General features: G+C 45.5%; 1 protein-coding gene across 1 annotated transcript in view; it reads left to right on the top strand.

Moving 5' to 3' along the window:
* LOC139373527 (teashirt homolog 1-like) overlaps positions 1-22186 on the top strand; it is a 33437-nt gene extending 11251 nt beyond the window's left edge. The window contains exon 2 of the mRNA XM_071114147.1: positions 15177-22186. Coding sequence (XP_070970248.1) covers positions 15177-18580 — 3404 coding nt within the window. The 3' untranslated portion in view covers positions 18581-22186. The remainder of the gene's footprint in view (positions 1-15176) is intronic.
* The last annotated feature ends 310 nt before the right edge of the window (positions 22187-22496 follow it).

The following is a 22496-nucleotide window of genomic DNA, read 5'->3' as shown; positions in this document are numbered from 1 at the left end:
TGAGAGGATCTGCAAAGAAGAATTGGAAAAACTCTCCAAATACAGGCGTGCCAAGCTTGTAGCGTCATACCCAAGAAGACTCAAGGCTGTAATCGCTGCCAAAGGTGCTTCAACAAAGTACTGAGTAAGGAATCTGAATACTTATGTAAATTTGATGTCTGTTTTTATTTTTAATAAATTGTCAAAATTGTAAAATCCTGTTTTTGCTTTGTCATTCTGGGGTATTTATAGATTTATGAGGTGAAAAAACAATTTAATACATTTTATAATAAGGCTTTAATCTACCAAAATGTGGAAAAGGTCAAGGGGTGTGAATACTTTCCGAAAGCACAGTAAATCCACAACTCTTAAAGTCTGTGTTCACAGTATATCACAACATAAGACAAATAAAAATTGGTGCTGTTTTTACTGCGAGGTGATGGATAAAAGCTGGCCTCAGCACATGAGCCTGTGTGTCGGGAGGGGAATTTCGCTGGGAATTTCTATCTCCAAGGAGTGTTTATTTAACCGATAAGTGTCTTTTGAAAAGCAATGAATATCATTTTTTTTTGGACAACAGTTTACTGGGCCCTGTAGATAAGATACTGCATCTGGGAATGGATACGGCCCACAGATGACAGTTTGTCCTTGAGACTGGACCAGACACCAGGGTTTTTGCTGAATCCTCACCTCTCTCTTATTCCATTTTTCTATCCTTACTCAATCTCTCTCTGTGTCATGGTCTCTCTCTCTCTCTCATCTTTATTGCTATCTCTCTATCCATCCATCTCTCCCGATCTCTTTACCTCGGTCCTCTTTCATATTCTCTCGTTTTGTCTACTCTTTCATACTCTCTCACTATTCTCTCTTTATTTATCCCCTTCCCTCTCCGGTGTAACCGGACAGAGCCAGCAAGTCTGTTTTGAAAAATATGAACTAGAAGACAAAAGGAGAGAGTGTTTCCTATGCTGTACTCTTGCAAACCCATGTGTTATATGTGCATTTCCTTTGCATAACACTCTTAATAGTCATGCAGCGCCATACATACTAGTTGTAGATTCTCCATAGGTGTTGGGGAAAGAATTTACTGTATAGTGTGTGGGTTTGTTCGACGCCACATGTGGGCCCCAAAATTGCCCGCAAGCTTTATTTGATCCGACGCGGACTCAGACAGTGTCAGTCACTGGGGGGCTCTAAGCTCGGCTCTAAGTCGTCTTTCTTAGGAAACGGTGGGGTGCCCCCAGTCCCCCTCTGTCTGTCTCATGACTGCCCTGTCACCTGGTCTCTCATAAAGTCAGTCTGAAGACTTGTTTTTGTGTCTGACTCTCAGACTTTCAAATTGTCTGTATGCCCTCTCTCGTGTGGTCCTTCTTTCTGTCTCTCTTTCTCATGTCTGCATTGTCACTCAATCTCTCATACAGTCTGTCTGAAGACGTGTTTGTCCATTATTCTGACTCTCTTTCAAGTTGCCTGTCTGTTCATCCCTCTGTTTCATAATCCTGCTGTCTGTTCGTCTTTCCCACAGCGGGGAAAACTAATCAAGCCATCTGCAATGATTGAATTCTGTCTGTCTGACACAGAGAGTGAGACAGCGAGAGTCAGGCAATGATTAGCTAAGTTGAACATTAGCTAACTATTGTGGCTGACTCAAACATCCATGTTTTCCAGATCACTGTCAATCCTCCATCAATCATTGACCCAGTTCGTTGTTGACGCCTTCAGTATCTGTCTGCCTTTTGAGGTCACAGGTTCAGAGGTTAAAACGCAAATTATTGACTATAGATGTTAATTAGTTGTTTTTGGTTGGATTTCAACAAATTATAATTTATCCAATTAATAGTGTTACTTTGAGGGCATCCATTTGATCACATAATGTGATGCAAGGTGATTTGTAGATCGTTGATTCTGCTCTCTCCATGGAATGTAGTGGAGCTCAAACACACACTGTGTGAGTGTGTGGTTTCACTGCTCTGCAGATTGATGTTCAATCGCACTTGATCATTACACTGATAACCTGGTAATCGAGAATTAGGGATGTCTGTTCGTTGCCAATAGTGGAAGGGCTATTAGCCACGTGCGAGTGTGCGTGCGTTACTGTACAGAGGGATAGAGTGTCTAAGTCTTGGGGCAGACAGTGAGGAAAAAGAGGGAGACGGCATGATGTGAGAGGGGGAGAGAAAAGGCCAGAGGTGGAGTGGTAAAGAGGAAGAAAAGAGGGGAGGACAAAGAATGTAAAAGAGGAGGAGCGACAAACGGTGAGGGAAGGAGGGGGGCAGGTTGGGTGGGAGAGTGGCATAGGGGAGAGAGACAGAAAGAGCATGAGAAGGATAAAGGGAAAGAAAGACATGCAACAAAGAAGTAGTGAGAGGGAGGGGCGAGAGAGAGAGAGGGGTCAGCCATGCCTGCCACTCATCACTCACTCCTTAATGACTCTCTTTTTTGCTCTCCCTCTCTCCCTTTTTCCCCCGGGAGTCTCAGCTCGGCCCAGCGGCCAATCAAATGAGGTCATCCAAAGTTCACGACCCCCACTACCACCGTGGTCCCACACAACACCCATCCCTCGTATGTGTGTGTGTGTGTATTGTATGTGTGTGTTTTTGTCTGCCAACTTGCTGTTTTTGTTTTTTAAGAAACACATTTTTCAACCATCTGAGAAAATGGCAGGTGTGGGTGGATGTGTCTACAGTACGTGGTTGATGAAAGACTTCTGTCAGTGAAATATTTTGTTTTTCGTTCTTCCTTTATTTGGATATCTTTCAGATCTGCCAGGTAGACCAGATTGTATGTTATGGTGCAATAAGGCATATTTTTTCACTGTTTATTTACAATGATGAATTACACAATAATATATTCTATCGAAACAAAGTCTATTATTGTTTTTGTACTTTTGTTCAGTCTTCTGTGTGTGTACTATGCATTGTTTCGATGCTGGCTCGGTTCCTATTCCTGCTTGCGCAGGGTGTTGACAGACCAGGTGTGTGTGTGTGGTACCACAGTGTCCCATTCCCCATGGCACGGTTTGTCAGCTATCTGGCTCTGGGAAGCGTCAAGCAACGCAACTCAAAGTGAAGCCTTTTCACTCTCTCCCCCTCACACCAAATTTGGGAAACAGCTGGAAAGACCATGAAGATGATTTGTCTCCCTCTGCTAGTGTGTCTGACAGCTTCTGCTGCACCACACACACACACACACACCCACATGCACTCACACTCCCCCTTGAGGAGATGTAAAATTAACAGTCCAATTTGGAGATATTCAGCATATTAAATGAAGTCAGTGTCCCTGGGGTGGATGGAGGGAGATTTGATAGGGTTTAATGGAACCAGTGGAACTTTTCATTATGTGTGTGTGTGTGACCACATTCCTACGTAGGTGTGTGTTCTCAAATATCTCCATGCAGAGTTTGTGAACACACACACACAGGGTCTTGTATAAAGGGCTGTGCTCTCTTGGTGCTTGTTGCCAAAAAGGCCCTGATTTCCTTTAGCCCAGCATGGTTGGGTCATACATCACTAAGGGGCCTCCCAGCTCCAGTGGCAGGGGCTGACAGGATGACACGTGTCATTTATCATAGAGGGGCCAGGCCTTGGGAAACTACACAGACTGGACCGCACATGACACTGCCTGAGAACGAGGGAGAGAGACCGAGAGACAGAGGGAGAGAGAGAGGGAGAGCTCAGAAAGGGTTGTCTGTACAATACACAGATAGAATACACGTGGACACAGTGAGTAAGTGTCTGTTCGATCCTCTACGTATCCCTCTATCCCTTCTCCTTCTTTCTCTCGTTTTCCTCTCTCCCATGCACCCATCCATAATCCCGCTCCTCCTCCCGCCTCTCCCCCTGCGACTTCTCCCTCTTTCCTTCCCTCCATCCCTCCCACCAAGTCACTCGCCTGGACCCCTTTTCATTTGTCTTCATGAGCCTCATTTATTTTGGATGCCACATGCAAGTTGACAGGCATCACTCACTACTGCCCTCCCTACACACACACACACACACACACACATCGCCCTTCCCGACTTATCCGAGGTCAACCCAGCAGTCACGCTTCTCCATTTTACCTCGTCTCCCCCCTGTCTCTTATATCCTCCCACCACCCCCATCAACATTGCAGCCGATGGATGTGTCTTTAAAGCAGGGATTGATTACGGTAGGGGGGCAGTGGATATCGTTGCGATATTCGTGGACACCATCTGCGTGTATGTGTTCATGGGTGGCACAGTGTGAGTGTGTTAGGTGTGCGTGTTTCCGCGTGGCACGGTATATAAGTGGCACGGTCGGTGGGCACTTTGAGAAGCTGTACAAAAGTTTAATTGCCAGCGCGGTAAGGTTCTCTTTCGGCTAAAATGTTCCATAGTCAGCCCTCAGTACGATATTATGTTGTGTTGAGCGATGGTTTCCTCTTTTTTTTTCTCTCTCTCTCTCTCTCTCTCTCCTTCACTTACTGCTTCTCTCTTCTAAGCTGTTATGGATGGTTTACTAAGAGTCATGTCCCTACCCTGGAAAATCTCAACACAGGCGCACACACACCACTGTGAACACACAACATGATACGAACACACAACATGACACAAGCACACAATCGGAGATGTAGGCATTGATCCCCAGTGACGTGGTCTCTTCTGTGAGAGGCCAGTTTGTGATTTAGTGCGTCTCCTTCTTCAGAGGCTCTATCTCGTTCCCCCTCTGCCTCCCTCTTTTGTCAGTTCACTGTTCACTGTTCACTGTCACGGCCATCAGGAATAGGCCTCACCCCCCCCCCCCCCCCCACACACACACACACACACACACACACACAAACACTCCCATGTGGGCTGACAGAATTGTTACTCTTTTTGACCCCCTTTTAGTTTTTTTTCCCTCGCTTAACTTTCCAGTAACACTTCATTTAAACTGTTTAAATGATGTAGCTTGACAACACAGAGTAATGCTATGTTGTAACAAGGTCTATTTTCTGTCACGTTGTTTGCATTGATATTAATGGAGTTGTCATTGTTTTGTGGAATGTAGACGATGTTCTCATATGATCAGCAAATTCGATTTGGCAATCAGTGTGTCCGTACGCGTGTGCACATGCGTGTGTGTATGTGCGTGCGTGCGTGCGTGTGTGTGTACGTACGTGCGTGTGTGCATGTGTATGTATGTGCATGCGTGTGTGTGTCTTTCCTCTGATCTGACTCATCCACAAGCTGTGTGGGTTTTCCCCGCAGAGACAAGGGGTCAGTTTCAGGGAAGAGTGTGTGTGTGTCCTGTGTGTGTGCATGTTGTTCCTCAGCGGTGTACAGAGCGGACGGCCCATGTAAAATAGAGGGGAAGGCTGAGGGTACAGGGAAGGGTTGATTGATGGGTTATTGTGCAACCAGACATAACTGGTGAGGTCATGGCCTTCACTCACTCACTCACTCACTCACACAACTATTCACTCCCCTGCACTGCCTTTCTCCCATCATAATCCACTTTGTTTTGTTTTCTTTCCTTCTCCAGTGTAGTTTTTTTTTTAAATGAATTTGATCCTGTTTCATTTTAGACTCTTCACTGAATGTAACCATTGAAATAAACACTGTCTCTGACTCCTGAGAAACTCTAGCAAAAGATCTTGCTGCGCGTTTTTTTTTACGGCCACGCCGATTGGGCAGCTACCAGTGATTATCCAATTAGGGAGCCTCATACAAATTTTTCTCCCTCATGGGAAATATTCACCAAATAAAGTGTGACTGATGCAACAGGGGTCATGGAAAGGTGTATCTGAGCAATACTTTTGTTTTCTGTTCCTTGACATTTTCTCTCCTGTCCTCTGCAGAAAGAGAGTGATTTATGGTAATTATCGTCTTTGGGGTCATCCATCAACCTGTTGTTGCTAGGCGATGGGAGCAGCTGTTGTTTGGGCCAGGGAAATTCCACTGTCAGGGGGCAGGCAGTACACAGGTGACTTCAGGGGGAGATTTAAAGGGACAGGCCCCATTTTTGTTTTGTTCTTTTTCCCAGAGAACTCTTGTGCATGTTGATTTCAGTTTGTTTTAATCCGTTTTTTTGTTTGTTTAGTCAGTGCAGAGAAAAGACTAGGATAGATAGACTGAATTTCGTCAAGCTCCCAGGAATTCCTTGAAGTCAAACAATGCCTGTGGAATAAAGAGGTAGATAGTGATACAACGATGATTCAATTTGACCCTACCATTGCCAAAGACATCGGGGAATGAGGGAAGATGGTCAATGCAGCTGGTCTATGAAAATGCTTATCCTAGAACCTGTTGTGTATGAATTAAAATGTACTACACTAAGCGAAGCATGAGTGCTTATAGTGGCACCAGAAGCACTCCAATGTTGACTTTAACCTTTCCAAAACCATCCGTTTTTCAATGTAGCTCTTCAGAAATAACTATGTGACGCAGAGGCTTCACTAACTGTAATAGCTAAACCTTCCAGGCGGTTTCTCCCAAAGCTTAACCAAGTGGGTGTGAGGCTACACTAACGCTCAGCTAACATTAGCAAAACGTTAGGACTTTTTGGTTGCATTATTTCGAGAAGCGGCAATAATGGGGGCAGAGGCTATACTAGTCTCTATGTTCTGTAGCATTCAGCTAAGGTTAGCGAAACGTTGCGACTTTGTAGTTACATGGGTTTCAACAGAAGCAGCCAGCCAGATGGGGGTTGGCTCTGCAGTGCTTATGATATAATGGCCATTGTCTCATCTCTGAGCAGCCTGGAGTTGACAGTGGGGGGGGAAAGGTGATTTATTGACTGCAACCGTCGCTATGGCTGCTCAAAGCTGGCTCCCAGGGAACATGGACAAACAGAGAGGGAGGGGAGAAAGGAGAGAGGGAGAACAGGGAAGAAGGAGAGAGACTGTACTGCAATGCAGGAGCGAAGAGCAGGGGAGTAAAATGACTGATTATCAGAAGTTTATTTGTGAAATTCAAAATTGTTTGTTTAAAGTTAACTGATTCAGCAAAGAATAAAGCAAATAACTTTAAGGTTTCATACTGCTTGTTGTTAGTTTAAACAAAATTATAATACCCACAATGTCTTCACGTATATGAACAAACAGGTATGTTGTTAAATCGTTAATTTGTTATGAAGAGTTATGGAGTTATATTTACCTAGGATCAACATTTTTACCCCCCTCTCCAACTGGCTCGGATGAGGCTTAGTTCAAGTCATGCGTTCTCCGAAACATGACCTGCCAAACCACGCTCCTTAACACCCGCCGGCTTAACCCGGAAGCCATGTGTCGGAGGAAACAACGTTCAACTGATGACAAAGATCAGCCTGCAGTTACCTGGCCCGCCACAAGGAGTCGCTAGAGCACGATAAGCCAAGTGAAGCCCCCCGGCCAAACCCTCCCCAAACTCAGACGACGCTGGGCTTATTGTGCGCCGGCCTATGAGACTCCTGGTCACGGCCGGTTGTGACACAGCCTGGGATCGAACCTGGGTCGGTAGTGATGTCTAAAGCACCGCGATGCAGTGCCCTAGACCGTTGTGCCACTTGGGAGGCCCCAAGATCAACAATTACAAACATCAACAAAAAATAAAAACATAAATAACTTAATTTACATAAGTATTCAGACCCTTTGCTATAAGACTCGAAATTGAGCTCAGGTGCTGTATCCTGTTTCCATTGATCATCCTTTAGCTGTTTCGACAACTTGATTGGAGTCCCCCTGTTGTAAATTCAATTGATTGGACATGATTTGGAAAGGCACACACCTGTCTATACAAGGTCCCACAGTTTACAGTTCATGTCACAGCAAAAACGAAGCCATGAGGTCGAAGGAATTGTCCATAGAGCTCCGAGACAGGATTGTGTCGAGGCACAGATCTGGGGAGGTGATATTCCTCTTCTGGTGTACTAATACTTTTCACTGTACATCTACACACCAGTCTGTATCCTTTTAACTGTGAGTAATGCGCTAATTGAGCCCATCAATTATTCAACGATCACTCCAAAGCTCTTGCCGCGTCTGGGATTGTCAATGCTGTGTGGTTTGAATGGGTATTGGAAATGTGTTAGTAGTTAGGCCTAGTATTACCTCCGTTAAGAGGTTTGCATAGTTGTTTCATTTTCAACTAATGAAACCGTGGTGGTCAAGGTGAACTTTTCCCCATGACTAAGAACTTGTGATGGAAGACGTACTTGTTCATGTTGCTGTGAGTAAAGTTGTCATGGTGGTCAGGATAAGTCATGTCGGACTTATCTCCCTCTTCTGGACAGGGATATAAGAGTGAACTGACAGAACTCCCCCCTCCACAACCCAATAGTCCAGTCACCTCCCCTTAGCGACACCCCCCCCCCCCCCATTGTTTGAAGCTAATTCAAAATGCTCTGTCTATATGACCCATTTTAGCAGGTCATTAGCATAATTTGGTTGTGGCCAGCAAGTTAGTGTACTGCAGATGACAGGGAAAGTGTGCTACACATCCTTAAAAAATATATATATATTATCGGACGAAGTAGACTTTACATTGGGGTGTGTGTGAGATGGAGAGAGAGAGAAAGGTGGATGAGAAGGTACAAATGCGTTATACATTTGATACCATGCTACAGGTGTATAATATCAAATTATCTTAATACAACTTTTGTATCTTTTAATATCTATTTACAAAAAACAGGCATAAATGTTATGTATGAACACAAATTTGGCTTAAATGATGATCATTTTAGTGAATTGAATAGAAAATAAACATGGTTTTCCTCCACCTCCGGACATTTTGGAAAGCCGAGGAGATGAATTTGCACGGCCTGCTGGAATGGTACAACAGCTATTGGAGGCCCTGCAGGTATTGTGCCATATGGTCAATTATTCCACATGGGCAGGGGGAAGGGGGGGCTGGGAACTGTGAGCAGATTTTTATAAGCAGGCAGTTGAGGGGAAATCAGATATTAATTTAGAGCGACCACTCCACAAGATCCACGGCAAACAAAATCCATGTCACTTTATACTGGGCGGGGTCCATGTAGAACAAGCCTCAGAACTTCAAAGGCCCCCACTTTTGTTGAGGCTGGGATAAAGTTTAATCTGTCTTGAGGCAAAAAAAAGGCAGTGGACATAATCACAACAATAATGCTAATCAGTGAATGGGTAACTCCCTAAGCATGGGTTGTATGATGGAAAAAGATGGGTGAAAACTGAATGCTCTTTCCTGGTATAGTTTGTTCCTGGGCATATCGAGGAGGCAAATTTGGTTTGAAATCGCAAAAAATAATGTTAAAGGAGATTGTACAGCAACAGCAGTCATTCCAGTCAGGTTCCTCACCATTACAGTAAATAAGAATCCCAAAAAATAGGATGCCCTGTGGCCTTTTTCTTCTTTTTTGAACAAAGGGAACGACTATGAGAATCATCTCGAAATGAAAACTAAGTTGTCGACCCTTTTACACACAGACGTAAATGAAAAGGCAGTTTGTCCTCGGTTAGCCTTAGCGAACGTAGGCAGTAGGCCTTAACGCCAGCTTGCTTTAGCGAGCGCTTGGAACAGACAGCAGCATCACGCCACCCAGGCCTGTGCAGCAGTGGCTGTCCCGGTGAAGAAGAAAGAGGGAGAAGGAGAGAGGGAGGAAAAGACATGCCCCCTGACGTGCGGTGCATTACCATAATTGGCTTTTCTACATGATAGGACAGAGGAAATAATAATGTCATTTTATTTACAGCCAGTCCCACTGTCCCCCCCTCTCTCGCGCGCACACACACACACATGCACACATCGTGCAGGTCAAATGACACACACTGATCAGGCCTGTCCAAAGCCATCACAGCTAAGTGGCAGCGAGTGGAGGGCCCGGTGACAAAGCAAAGCAGAGAGAGAGAGGAATAAGACTGGCCACGTTTCGGCCCCCATTTTGAAGGGCGTCTAAACGGCGACTCGGTTGCCGGTCTGGAATAGCAGAGAGCCCGACACGGGCTAAATCAGCGGAGTGAGAGCAGGAGGAATTGGACATTAGCACCGCAAATGACTGCCGGGATTGGCCCTCTTCTCAGAGACAGAGTAAATAAATATGGAGGGGTGTGTGTGTGTGTAACATGTGTGTGAGTTGCAATTCGGTGGTGCTGCTTCTCGCTCAACTGCTCTCGCTCCCTGTCTCACATTGTTTCCCTCACGATAGCTTTGGTTAAGTTTGACACCAGCCAAATGGTGTAACCCCTGCGCCCAGTGACAGATAGATAGTGTTACGGGTTTAAGTGACAGATTTGCGCAAGAGAAACGAGCCAGGAAAAATATATATGAAGGGACTCCATTTTTCAGACGTTATATAGAGAGAGAAACTGCCGGCTCTCTCTCGGGAAAGCAAAACTTAATTTTAGTCTAATTTGTTTTGAAGCAGAGGGGCCTGTCTCGCCGGTTATTTCTCAAGTTGTTCCGATGCAATGTTTGAGCGTGTCAACACATTAGTGCATGTGAGTGAAAGCACAGCTAGTTGGGAATTCACTGTGCATACTATCAAAAACACAGGGCCATGTAGACAATGCAGAAACGGTACTGTAAGAGGACAATGGTTATTTTTATGTTTATCCATGACAGATAACAATTTCTTTGATGAATGCAGTATTATATTTAAGCAATAAGGCCCGAGGAGGTGTGGTACGTGCCGATATACCACAGCTAAAGGCTGTTCTTAAAGAGTGCCTGGACACAGCCCTTAGCTGTGGTATATTGGCCATATATCACAACCCCCTGAGGTGCCTTATTGCTATTATAAACTGTTTACCAACATAATTTGTGCAGTAAAATAAGTGTTTTGTCATACCTGTGGTATACGGTCTGATATACCACGCCTGTCAGCCTATCAGCTTTCAAGGCTCAAACCACCCAGTTTATAAAACAGATTTGAGCTTGGCATAGAGAAGGCTTGTACATGTTTGCATGTGCGTGACTGTATGAATGTCTGTCTGTTTTTGTCTATGTACTGTAAACTTGTGTGTGTGTGTGTGTGTGCGTGCGACAGTGACAGTAAAGGCCCGGTAGTGTCCTGCCGAGGTGTCACCTGTCTGGAGGAAGCCTGTGCCAAAGTGACAGGCTCGTCTCTGGATGCAGATGGCCTCGCTCTCCCTTTCCTCTCCACAGCTGTCACACGTCCCCTCTGTGTTTGACACACACACACATTTGCACACACACATACTAACACGCACACGTCATTGACACTGACACATGAACGTACTGAGACACACAAACAAACAGGGACAGGCCTGATGGATACGTACAGAATATCTCCCTAGCACACCAGGTGGATAGATACGCATAGATGCTTACAAACCCACCCACGCTCACTCACATACACGCACACAAACCTTTCATTTTTATCTCGCTGCCTCCGGTTACAGTCGATGTCACATCTGACCCACCCAAAGACAGACAAACTCAAAACTCTCTTGTTCACACCTCTGTCGGCTAACACCTAACCAAATCGTCTTTCCTTTTTTTGTCTTTACAAACTTATTTTCCTCTTCCATTCTCTGTGACAGCACAAAGTGGGCTTATTTTTATTTTTCTCTTTTGTTGACTGACAACCACAACAGACGTCCTCCCCCTATTTGAATCCTTCCTCTCCCTCTCTCCGTTGTTCTGAGTGAGGCTTGAAAGCGGGCGGCTCAACGCGCCTTGTCAGCATCTCCCCATCACTGATTGCCTTATTAGCCACCGGTGACACCAGGCACTTTTTTGATTTTATTTATTTTTTACACAGATGGCAAAAAAGGAGGGAGCGAAGAAGAAATTGTTTTTTTTTCTTTCGCTGAAAGAAAAGGCTTGTTGGTGGACACTGACACCCACCACCCTCACACTGACACCCACCACCCTCACACTGACACCCACCACCCTCACACTGACACCACCACCCTCACACTGGCACCACCACCCTCACACTGGTACCACCACCCTCACACTGACACCACCACCCTCACACGGACACCCACCACCCTCACACTGACACCCACCACCCTCACACTGACTCCCACCACCCTCACACTGACTCCCACCACCCTCACACTGACCCCCACCACCCTCACACTGACCCCCACCACCCTCACACTGACACCCACCACCCTCACACTGACACCACCACCCTCACACTGACACCACCACCCTCACACGGACACCCACCACCCTCACACGGACACCCACCACCCTCACACGGACACCCACCACCCTCACACGGACACCCACCACCCTCACACTGACACCCACCACCCTCACACTGACACCCACCACCCTCACACTGGCACCACCACCCTCACATGGACACCCACCGCCCTCACGCTGACACCCACCGCCCTCACGCTGACACCCACCGCCCTCACGCTGACACCCACCGCCCTCACGCTGACACCCACCGCCCTCACGCTGACACCCACCGCCCTCACGCTGACACCCACCGCTCTCCCGCTGACACCCACCGCTCTCCCGCTGACACCCACCGCTCTCCCGCTGACACCCACCGCTCTCCCGCTGACACCCACCGCTCTCCCGCTGACACCCACCGCTCTCCCGCTGACACCCACCGCCCTCCCGCTGACACTCACCGCCCTCCTGCTGACACATGATTTGACATGGACGGTTTCCGAGGTGGAGGCAGCAGTCTGGGGATGTCGGGGGAAGTACGTGTTTGGGGTGTGTGTGTGTATGTGGGGGGATCTAGGCTGAGGTGTAGGTGTGTGTGTGCAGGAAAAGACTGGCATTGTTTTTAGAAGTGTAAGGTTCTCTTGTCTGTCTCTTCTGTCAAGGCGTTCCCTCTTTACCCACTCTGCTCAGTCAGAGCTAAGGGTAATTATAGTGGAGACGATTTTTTTTGGGGTGTGTTGCTTAGTGTGATGAGCTATTTGGAGACAGTGAGAGAGTAAGAGTGATGGGAGAGTTGTCAGTGCTTTGAGGTACTCAACCAAACGCTCCAATGAAGTGAAATACGGAATGCTCTTGGCAATGGATGCACTTTTTACATTTTTTGTTGTGGTCAGTTCTTTAATTGGATTATATGTGAAAGGGTGTGATGTGGGGCTCTGTGATATGCCTAGTTGTAGTACCGGACAGATAGATTCCAGGTATTATGTGAGCAAAATAGTATTACCTTTTGTGTATATACAGTACACGCTACAGTTGATGTTCATACACATTTATACCAGCACACACACACACACACACACACTAGTCACAGTTGCTTATGGCCCTCCAGCTTCTCTCAGGCAGCAGTAAATGGCAGCTCACAAACATCAGGTATTATGTCTTCTCCGATTATGGGCCTGAGCGGCATGCGCAGTTCAGGAGCTGACAGCACATCTGCTTCCTCGCTAGAGACTGATACTGGCACCTTGGACAAGCATCTTATGGGGAAGGATAGAGTGAACTGCCCGAGCACTGTCTCCATCTGTCTGTCTCTGTATCGCTTTCACTCGCTCTTTCCCCCTCGCTCTCTCTGTCCGTTTCTCTATTTACAGTATTTCTCCTTTACCATTACAATATGGAACATACGTAATGTAGATACAGCACATTTTCATATTGAGTGAAACGTGACATAGTTTTGTGAAATTGGAACACATTTGATTGTTGGAAATTTGATCCTCTACAATTTTTTATTTGCTACCTAGTGCCGTTTAGAGACAGTTGAAGTCTGACATTGTCTCAAAGTCCAGAGGGCCTGGATTTCTACTTGAGAGACGGTTGACGCTGGTTATAGGCTTGTTCTGAAAGTAAAAGGTCTGCCATGATTCCTGCTTGGCTACAGGGGTTGCAATCACATGTTGTCTTCCATTAAAGATAACCAGCCGGGCAGCTGAACAACACAGGTAGTGCCTTGTTAAGTACTCAGTCACGTGGCTTTCATTCACTTTCCTTAATGGTCATTAAATAAATGCCGTGTCTTTTCTATCTTGTTGTGGCCTGACAAAGAGTTCCGTTATTCCCTTTTCAGGGCTGACAACACTTAAAAGTGTAAATGCCAGAGGAAAATGCAGTTTCATTAGACACATACCATAGCCATGCTGTTGTTACCTATTAGATCTTCTTTATCTGATGAAAGGCCACATAAGGACAGCCTGATTGTTTTTTTTTTGTGTTGAAGAAAAAATAACTGGTGTCGTTTTTCCGCAATTCAGATTATTATTTTTTTAAATAGTGCACTTCAAGATAGTATGTAGATGAACCTTGATATAAGTGTCTGTGTAGAGAAAGTATACTCAGTCACACCCTCATCCTCTATGGGTAACATTCTGTCCCCCCCCCCCCCCCCCCCCCCCGGAAGCAGCCACACTCCGCTCCCTGAGAACTAGTACACCATGGATGGTGACAGCATGTCATGTCATTTCCACCGGCGATTTCTACGCGCCACGCTGTGAGGAGTCCACTGCCTATGCCAACTCTATGCCAGCCCAGCCGAGGGCCTGGCATGCTCGCCCACTTATTGCACACTTGACGGGCAGGGTGTGAGTGGCACAGTGGTAGCAGAGACTGGATCAAACTCAGAGTCAGTGCCCTCCAACTAGATGAGGAAGCCATTTTAGTACATGAACCGGCTTGTGGCTGTTGTGGTCACCTTTTTACTGGGCAGTCTAATCATTTGAAGGATAGGATTTAGGACTGTGAACTTTTTTTGTATTCAACAGTGTACATCAATATTATATAGTGTATGATAACTTGGAGTTAAGACATCAAGGCACTACAAAGCAACAAACATTAGAGTTCTAACATAACATGTATGTAGGCTACTGACCTTTTTTGTCAAGTGGACTCTGTGTTGATTAATATACATCTTCTGCTTTGGGAACTGGTTTTCCATCATGTAGAATTTTGCTTGTGTCCCTTGTTTTTGAACTCAAGGGGAAATATTTATCTTGCTCATCTGTGTTCTCCTTTACCCTTGCTGAGCCGTAATGTTCGATACCTTCGTTAGGCCGCACAGTGAAGGGGACTATCTATCATAGTCAAGATATCGATGTTTGCCACTTTATAATTGCAAAGCTGTGTCCTCCGCCAGGACTATTGACAAAAATCTCTTAAGAATCACGACACTCACCCACTCTTTACACATTCAGAGATACACGCATGCGTGCGTGGTATACACACATTAAACGCACATTATGGGATGCAAACATCGAGAATCTTTATACACATCAGGTGGACACATCTGATCAATTTGAGTGGTGCCATTAGGAATGTTATGCCCCAATGAGTTGCCTGATGCCCCTTTTTTCTCTCATCTTGTGTTTTTCAGCGTATGGGGATGAGGACGAATTTAAGGCTGATGACAAGATCGATGAGGAGCACCTGCAAGATGATGGGCTCTCCTTGGATGGACAGGATGGCGAGTACCTCTGCAACGAGGATGACGATGCCGGGGACCAATTCAGCTTCCAGAACTCCCCGTTCAGCAATGGCACCAACCCCGACGCTGGCTACGCTTCTCCTCTCAGCGATACCAGCGACCAACTTATCGACTTCCAGAGCACACGCTCCAAGGACGGACTGGATAAGGAGGAGGCAGTCAGAGGAGGAGTAGACCACCTAAAGATCCCCAATGGCCTGTCTCTGCAGGACAGCCTGGCGCAGATGAAAGCTGTCTATGCAAACCTGATCTCGGACGCCTCTTGGTCCAGCATCACCAAGGACATGCTAAGAAGTAACAGCAACAGCAACAAGGTCATCAGTGTGATCAGCAACAGCAATGGAAGCAGCCACAAGGGGAGCAACGGTATCGCCAACAGTAATACTATCAGACTTGTGAACAATAATAACCACACCAACAGCAGCAGTAACACCTCTGCCCCTACCAACACTACCAGCAACACTACCGCTACAAGCACCGGTAACACTAACAACAATGGCACTGGTGTCAGCACTGGCAGCACCGGTGGAGTGACCTACGACTGGCACCAAGCGGCTTTGGCCAAAACTCTGCAGCATACACCATATAACCTCCTCCCCGAGCCGAGCCTCTTCAGCACTGTGCAGCTGTACCGGCAGAACAACAAGCTCTACGGTCCGGTGTTCACCGGTGCCAGCAAGTTCCGGTGCAAGGACTGCAGCGGAGCCTATGACACGCTGGTGGGGCTCACGGTACACATGAATGAGTCAGGCCACTACCGTGATGACAACAAGGACAAGGAGGAGGAGCGGGGAAAGAGGTGGTCCAAGCCACGTAAGCGCTCCCTCATGGAGATGGAAGGCAAGGAGGACGCTCAAAAGGTTCTCAAGTGCATGTACTGCGGCCATTCCTTTGAATCCCTACAGGACCTGAGTGTCCACATGATCAAAACAAAACACTACCAGAAAGTGCCTCTCAAAGAACCCATGCCAGCCCTCACCTCAAAGCTGGTGCCACCTACCAGAAAAAGAGCATTTCAGGACTTGGTGTCCCCGTGCTCACCAGAGTCTGTCACACCTGGTGTACACCTGGGGGAGACCACGAAAGACCAGAAAGTGGTTAACCCCTATGTCACAGCGAATAACCGCTACGGCTACCAAAATGGCGCCAGTTACACCTGGCAGTTTGAGGCTCGCAAGGCCCAGATCCTCAAATGCATGGAGTGCGGGAGTTCCCACGACACACTGCAACAACTGACAGCCCACATGATGGTCACAGGACACTTTTTGAAAGTGACCAACACAGCGTCCAAAAAGGGGAAGCAGCTGGTGTTTGACCCCCTGGTTGAGGAAAAGATGCAGTCCATTCCTCTCCCGCCGACCTCTACACGACTCCCTGCGCCCAATGTGAAGTCACAGCCCGATTCTCTTCTCCTGCACTCCTCGCACACTGAAGAGAAAAGGGAGGAACACGAGGAGAAAATGGAGATGAGTGAACCAGGGAATAAGATCAAAGAAGAGAAAGAGGATCTGACTGAGAAAAGTGAGAAAACTGGCAAGGCTGGACATTACAAGTATCTCACAGAGGAAGACCTGGAAGAGACTCCCAAAGGAGGTCTGGATATCCTGAAGTCATTAGAGTTCACAGTGTCAAGTGCAATCAGCAAGGCCCAGACTGGGACGCCCACCTGGGGTGGTGCTGGCTACCCTAGCATCCACGCTGCCTATCAGCTCCATGGGTCTCTGAAGTCCTCCATGCAGAGTGTCCAGGTGGTTCAACCCTTGTTCAGCACTAGCAGCTTGAAGGTGATGTCCTCTGACTCCAGCAATCTGATCCATTCACCGATCAGCCATTCCCCACCTCCAAGCCACAAGAACAATGTGCTGGCCATGGAGGAGCTGGTGGAAAAAGTCACAGGGAAGGTCTCTGTGAAGAAGGAGAAGGACGAGAAGGCGTCAGAAAACAAATGCAAAGTGAGCTCTACCAAGTCACCGTCCCCACTGTCCAAGGAGAGGAATGGGTCACCCATGCCGGATAGCCTCAACAAGCCGGTGAAAAACATTGATGTAGAGGATAAGAGCGAGCCTAGAAGCAGAGAGGGAGAGGCAAAAGACTGCAAAGCGGATCCGCCAATGAAGAACGGAGCAGATGTGCCAAAAACGGTAGCCAGCAATGGCTGTAACAGCTTGGGAATCATCACGGATCATTCACCTGAGCAGTCGTTTGTCAACCCCCTCAGTGCGTTGCAGTCCATCATGAACAATCACTTGGGAAAGGCCTCGAAGACAGCCACCCCCTTTCTAGACCCTCTGGCAATGCTGTACAAGATCAGTAACAACATGATGGAGAAGCCCATGAACAACTCCAATCAGGTCAAGCAAGTTGAGTCAATCAATCGATTCTATGACAATGATGACCAACCCATGGACTTGACAAAATCCAAAAACACGAATGGACGCACTGCTAACAGCGCCTCCACCACGCCGAACAACAATAGCAACTGTAATACCAATAACAGCAACAGGCCTATTCTCTCAAGCTTGTCTGAATCTCTCTCGTCCCCTTTACGGGAAAATGCTTTGATGGACATCTCCGACATGGTCAAGAACCTGACCGGCCGTCTGACACCGAAATCCTCCACCCCATCCTCCATCTCTGAGAAATCTGACGCGGACAACAGCGCCTTCGAGGATGGCTTGGAGGAGCTCTCTGCATTCCAGAAACGGAAAGGCCGGCAGTCCAACTGGAATCCTCAGCACCTCCTCATCCTTCAGGCCCAGTTCACCTCCTGTCTCCGGGAGACGGCTGACGGCAAGTTCGTCATGACTGACTTAGGCCCCCAGGAGCGGGTCCATATCTGCAAGTTCACTGGTCTCTCCATGACCACGATCTCCCATTGGCTGGCTAATGTCAAGTACCAGCTGAGGCGGACAGGCGGGACAAAATTCCTGAAAAACATTGACTCGGGCCAGCCCCTGTTTCTCTGTAGTGACTGTGCCTCTCAGTTTAGGACTCCTTCCTCTTACATAAATCATTTGGAGTCCCACTTAGGCTTCAGCATGAAGGACATCTCAAAGCTTTCCATAGATCACCTTAGAGAGCAGCAGGCAGTTACCAGAATGATAACGGAGAAAACATTCAGTTCCCTGGGACTTAATGAGGAAGACTCATGCTCTGTATTTCAGTGCAAGCTGTGCAATCGGACCTTTGTCAGCAAGCATGCAGTCAAACTGCACCTTAGCAAAACGCATGGCAAGTCTCCGGAGGACCACCTCATCTTTGTCACTGAACTAGAAAAGTTTGATAAAGCATAAATGAGCTGGACAAAAGCTGATGATATGACTGATTACTGAACCGTTGCACTATATCTCAATACTGCACTGCATCTTAACTGAGACTTTGGAATCAGTCCGAAGTAACTGCTGTCATAAAACTGGGCCATGTTCTGTTTTGGATTTTATTTAATTTTAAATTGAACACACATTTTTGCAGATTATTTATATGATCTTTTGTCTGTGCATGTTTTTCAGTGAATTAAAGAGATACTTTGGGATTTTGGCAATGAGGCTACTTACCTACTTCCCCAGAGTCCGATGAACTTGTGGATACCATATTTATGCTTCTGTGTCCAGTATGGAGGAAGTTTGAGGTAGTTTCTCGAGCCAATGCTACCTAGTGTTAGCGCAATGACTGGAAGTCTGTGAGTATCTGCTAGCATGCTAGTTCATCTGACTCTGGGGAAGTACACTGAACAAAAATATGAACGCGACATGTAAAGTGTTGGTCCCATGTTTCATGAGCTGAAATAAAAGATCCATGAAATGTTCCATACGAACAAAAATATTATTTAAAAAATGCTGTGCTCACATTTGTTTACATCCCGGTTAGGGAGTATTTCTCTTTTGCCAAGATAATCCATCTACCTAACAGGTGTGGCATATCAAGAAGCTGATTAAACAGCATGATCATTACACAGGTGCACCTTGTGGTGGGGACAATAAAAGGACACTCTTAAGATGTGCCATTTAATCACATAATGCCACAGATGTCCCAAGTTTTGAGGGAGTGTGCAATTGGCATGAATGTCCACCAGAGCTGTTGCCAGATAATTTAATTTTCATTTCTCCACCATAAGCCAACCTCCAATGTTGTTTTAGAGAATGTAGCAGTTTGTCCAACTGGCCTCACAACCACAGACAAAGTGTAACAACGCCAGCCTAGGACCTCCACATACAGCCTTACCTGTCGGATTGTCTGGGAGGGGTATTTCTGTCTGTAATAAAGCCCTTTTGTGAGGAACAACTCATTCTGGTTGGCTGGGCCTGGCTTCCATGTAGCCCACCCATGCCTAGTCGTGTGAAATCCATCGATTAGCGCCTAATGAATTTATTTAAATTGACTGATTTCCGTATATATGAACTGTAACTCAGTAAAATCTTTTAAATTGTTGCATGTTGCTTTATGTTGCGTATTATTTTTTCGTTCAGTAAAGGGCATAATTTCCAAAATCACAAAGTATCCCTTTAAGATGAAACTAACATTTTAAAAGAAATGTTGAACAAAACCACAAATTTTGCAAATATATGATCGATATGAAGGTGTTTAGTTGTAATCAAAAAGGAATTAGGATTTCTGCACTTTACATAAGTGCTTTTGGGGTACAATGATGAGGTACACATTAGGGTTGTTAAAATAAACTCCATGGCAAGATGACATTTAAACATTTAGACTCTCTCTTCTCCTGATCACCTCAACATTGCGTAAGGGATGTAACATTTTAAAGGGTGATGTGTAGGTCAAATGGCAAACTACAGAAAGAACAGAATACTAATTTGTTTAGCTTTTCTCTGCATACAGTATTGGTTTCCCTAATCAAGTATTATTTAATGGTGGTATTGAAATATTTGCTTTGATACCACGTTTCTTTGTATTGTGTGCAGTTTCAGTTTCAACTTGTAAATGAAGTTTAAAAAGGATACATAAATAAATGATCAGCAAGCGTGTGTAAATGTATGTCATCATATCTTGCTATATGCTGCAGCTCAGCATTTGTACTGTGTGCATTTTTATATTGTCATTTTATAGAGAAATATGGAAAAAATATACAATTAACTATATATAGGTATAAATAGTATATACAGTGCCTTCAGAAAGTATTCAGACCCCTTGACTTTTTCCACATTTTGGTAGGTTACAGCCTTGTTTTAAAATGTATTCAATTGTTTTTTTCCCCTCATAACTCTACATATAATACCCCATGATTACAAGCAAAAACAGGATTTTATAAAATGTTGCTAATTTATTACAAATAAACTGAAATATCTATTTACATAAGTATTCAGACCCTTTACTCAGTACTTTGTTGAAGCACCTTTGGCAGCAATTACAGAACCTAGAATCTTCTTGTGTATGATGCTACAAGCTTTTCAAACCTGTATTTTGGGAGTTTCTCCCATTCTTCTCTGCAGATCCTCTCAAGCTCTGTCAGGTTGGATGGGGAGCGTTGCTGTGCAGCTATTTTCGGGTCTCTAGAGATGTTTGATCGGGTTCAAGTACGGGCTCTGGCTGGGCCACTCAAGGACATTCAGAGAATTGTCCCAAAGCCACTCCTGCGTTGTCTAGGCTGTGTGCTTAGGGTCGTTGTCCTGTTGGAAGGTGAACCTTCGCCCCAGTCTGATGTCCTGAGCGCTCTGGAGCAGGTTTTCATCAATGATCTCTCTGTACTTTGCTCCATTCATCTTTGCCTCGATCCTGACTAGTCTCCCAGTCCCTGCTGCTGAAATACATCCCCACAGCGTGATGCTACCACCACCATGTTTCACCGTAGGGATGGTACCAGGTTTACTCCAGAAGTGACGCTTGGCATTCAGGCCAAAGAGTTCAATCTTGGTTTCATCAAGACCAGAGAATCTTGTTTCTCATGGCCTGAGAATCTTTAGGTGCCTTTTTCCAAGCAGACTGTCATGTGCCTTTTACTGAGGAGTGGCTTCCGTCTGGCCACTCTATCATAAAGGCCTGATTGGTGGAGTGCTTTAGAGATGGTTGTCCTTCTGGAAGGTTCTCCAATCTCCACAGAGGAACTCTGGAGCTCTGTTGGGTTCTTGGTCACCTCCATGACCAAGGCCCTTCTCCCTCGATTGCTCAGTTTGGCCGGGTGGCCAGCTCTAGGAAGAGTCTTGGAGATTCCAAACTGATTTCATTTAAGAATGATGGAGGCCATTGTGTTCTTGAGGACCTTCAATGTTTCATAATTGTTTTGGTACCTTTCCCCAGATTTGTGCCTCGACACAATCCTGTCTCGGAGCTCTACGAACAATTCCTTCGACCTCATGGTTTGGTTTTTGCTCTGTGGGACCTTATAGACAGGTGTGTGCCTTTCCAAATCATGTCCAATCAATTGAATTTTACACAGGTGTACTCCAAGTTGTAGAAACATCTCAAGGATGTTCAATGGAAACAGGATAAACAGAATACTTATGTAAATAAGGTATTTCTGCTTTTTATTTTTAGATTTGCAAAAAAATTGAAAAACCTGTTTTTGCTTTGTCATTATGAAGTGTTGTGTGTAGATTGCTGAGGATTTGTATTTATTTAATCCATTTTAAGATAAGGCTGTAACGTAAAGAAATGTGGATAGAGTCAAGGGGTCTGATTAGTTTACTATGGCACTGTATACTGTATATATACTGTAGAGCCAGAACATGTCCTTTTTTTCAATGAAAAGTAGGTCCTTCAGTGTGGTTTACATGATTAAATGTAACTACGCAGGCATCTCTTCTGGTGCATGGTACTGTATGTCAAAATGAACATGCAATGCACAAGAAATTATACATTTCAATGTTGTATCGTTAATACTGTTCAAAATTCTATCCTCTAAATCATGAAAGTATTGTTTTGTTTCTGCAATTGTAAAATAAACTTTAAACCAGTATTCTGCTTTGTTATTTATCTTGGGGATTTTTTTTAACAAGGCAATGTAGCATCAGGAAAACATTGATTTATTCTTAATGGATATATCAATTCTCGGCTTGAAGGTAACCAGACCCTCAGCAAAAAATGTATTTTAAGTGGTCAAGACATGACATTTCGTATGTAGTTTGTCTATCACTGATTAGAGAGACTCATATTGACTATTTCTCATTGTATATGTTGTGTTAGCCTCTTGATGACACACACCAATGAGCATTAATAGTCACAGCAACGAGGGAATTTGTCTCCTGGACCAACAAA

This window comes from Oncorhynchus clarkii, chromosome 18, assembly GCF_045791955.1.
Source record: "Oncorhynchus clarkii lewisi isolate Uvic-CL-2024 chromosome 18, UVic_Ocla_1.0, whole genome shotgun sequence".
Classification (NCBI taxonomy): Eukaryota; Metazoa; Chordata; class Actinopteri; order Salmoniformes; family Salmonidae; genus Oncorhynchus; species Oncorhynchus clarkii.
Note: the sequence above shows the minus strand (reverse complement) of the source record. Positions and strands in the feature narration are given on the sequence as shown.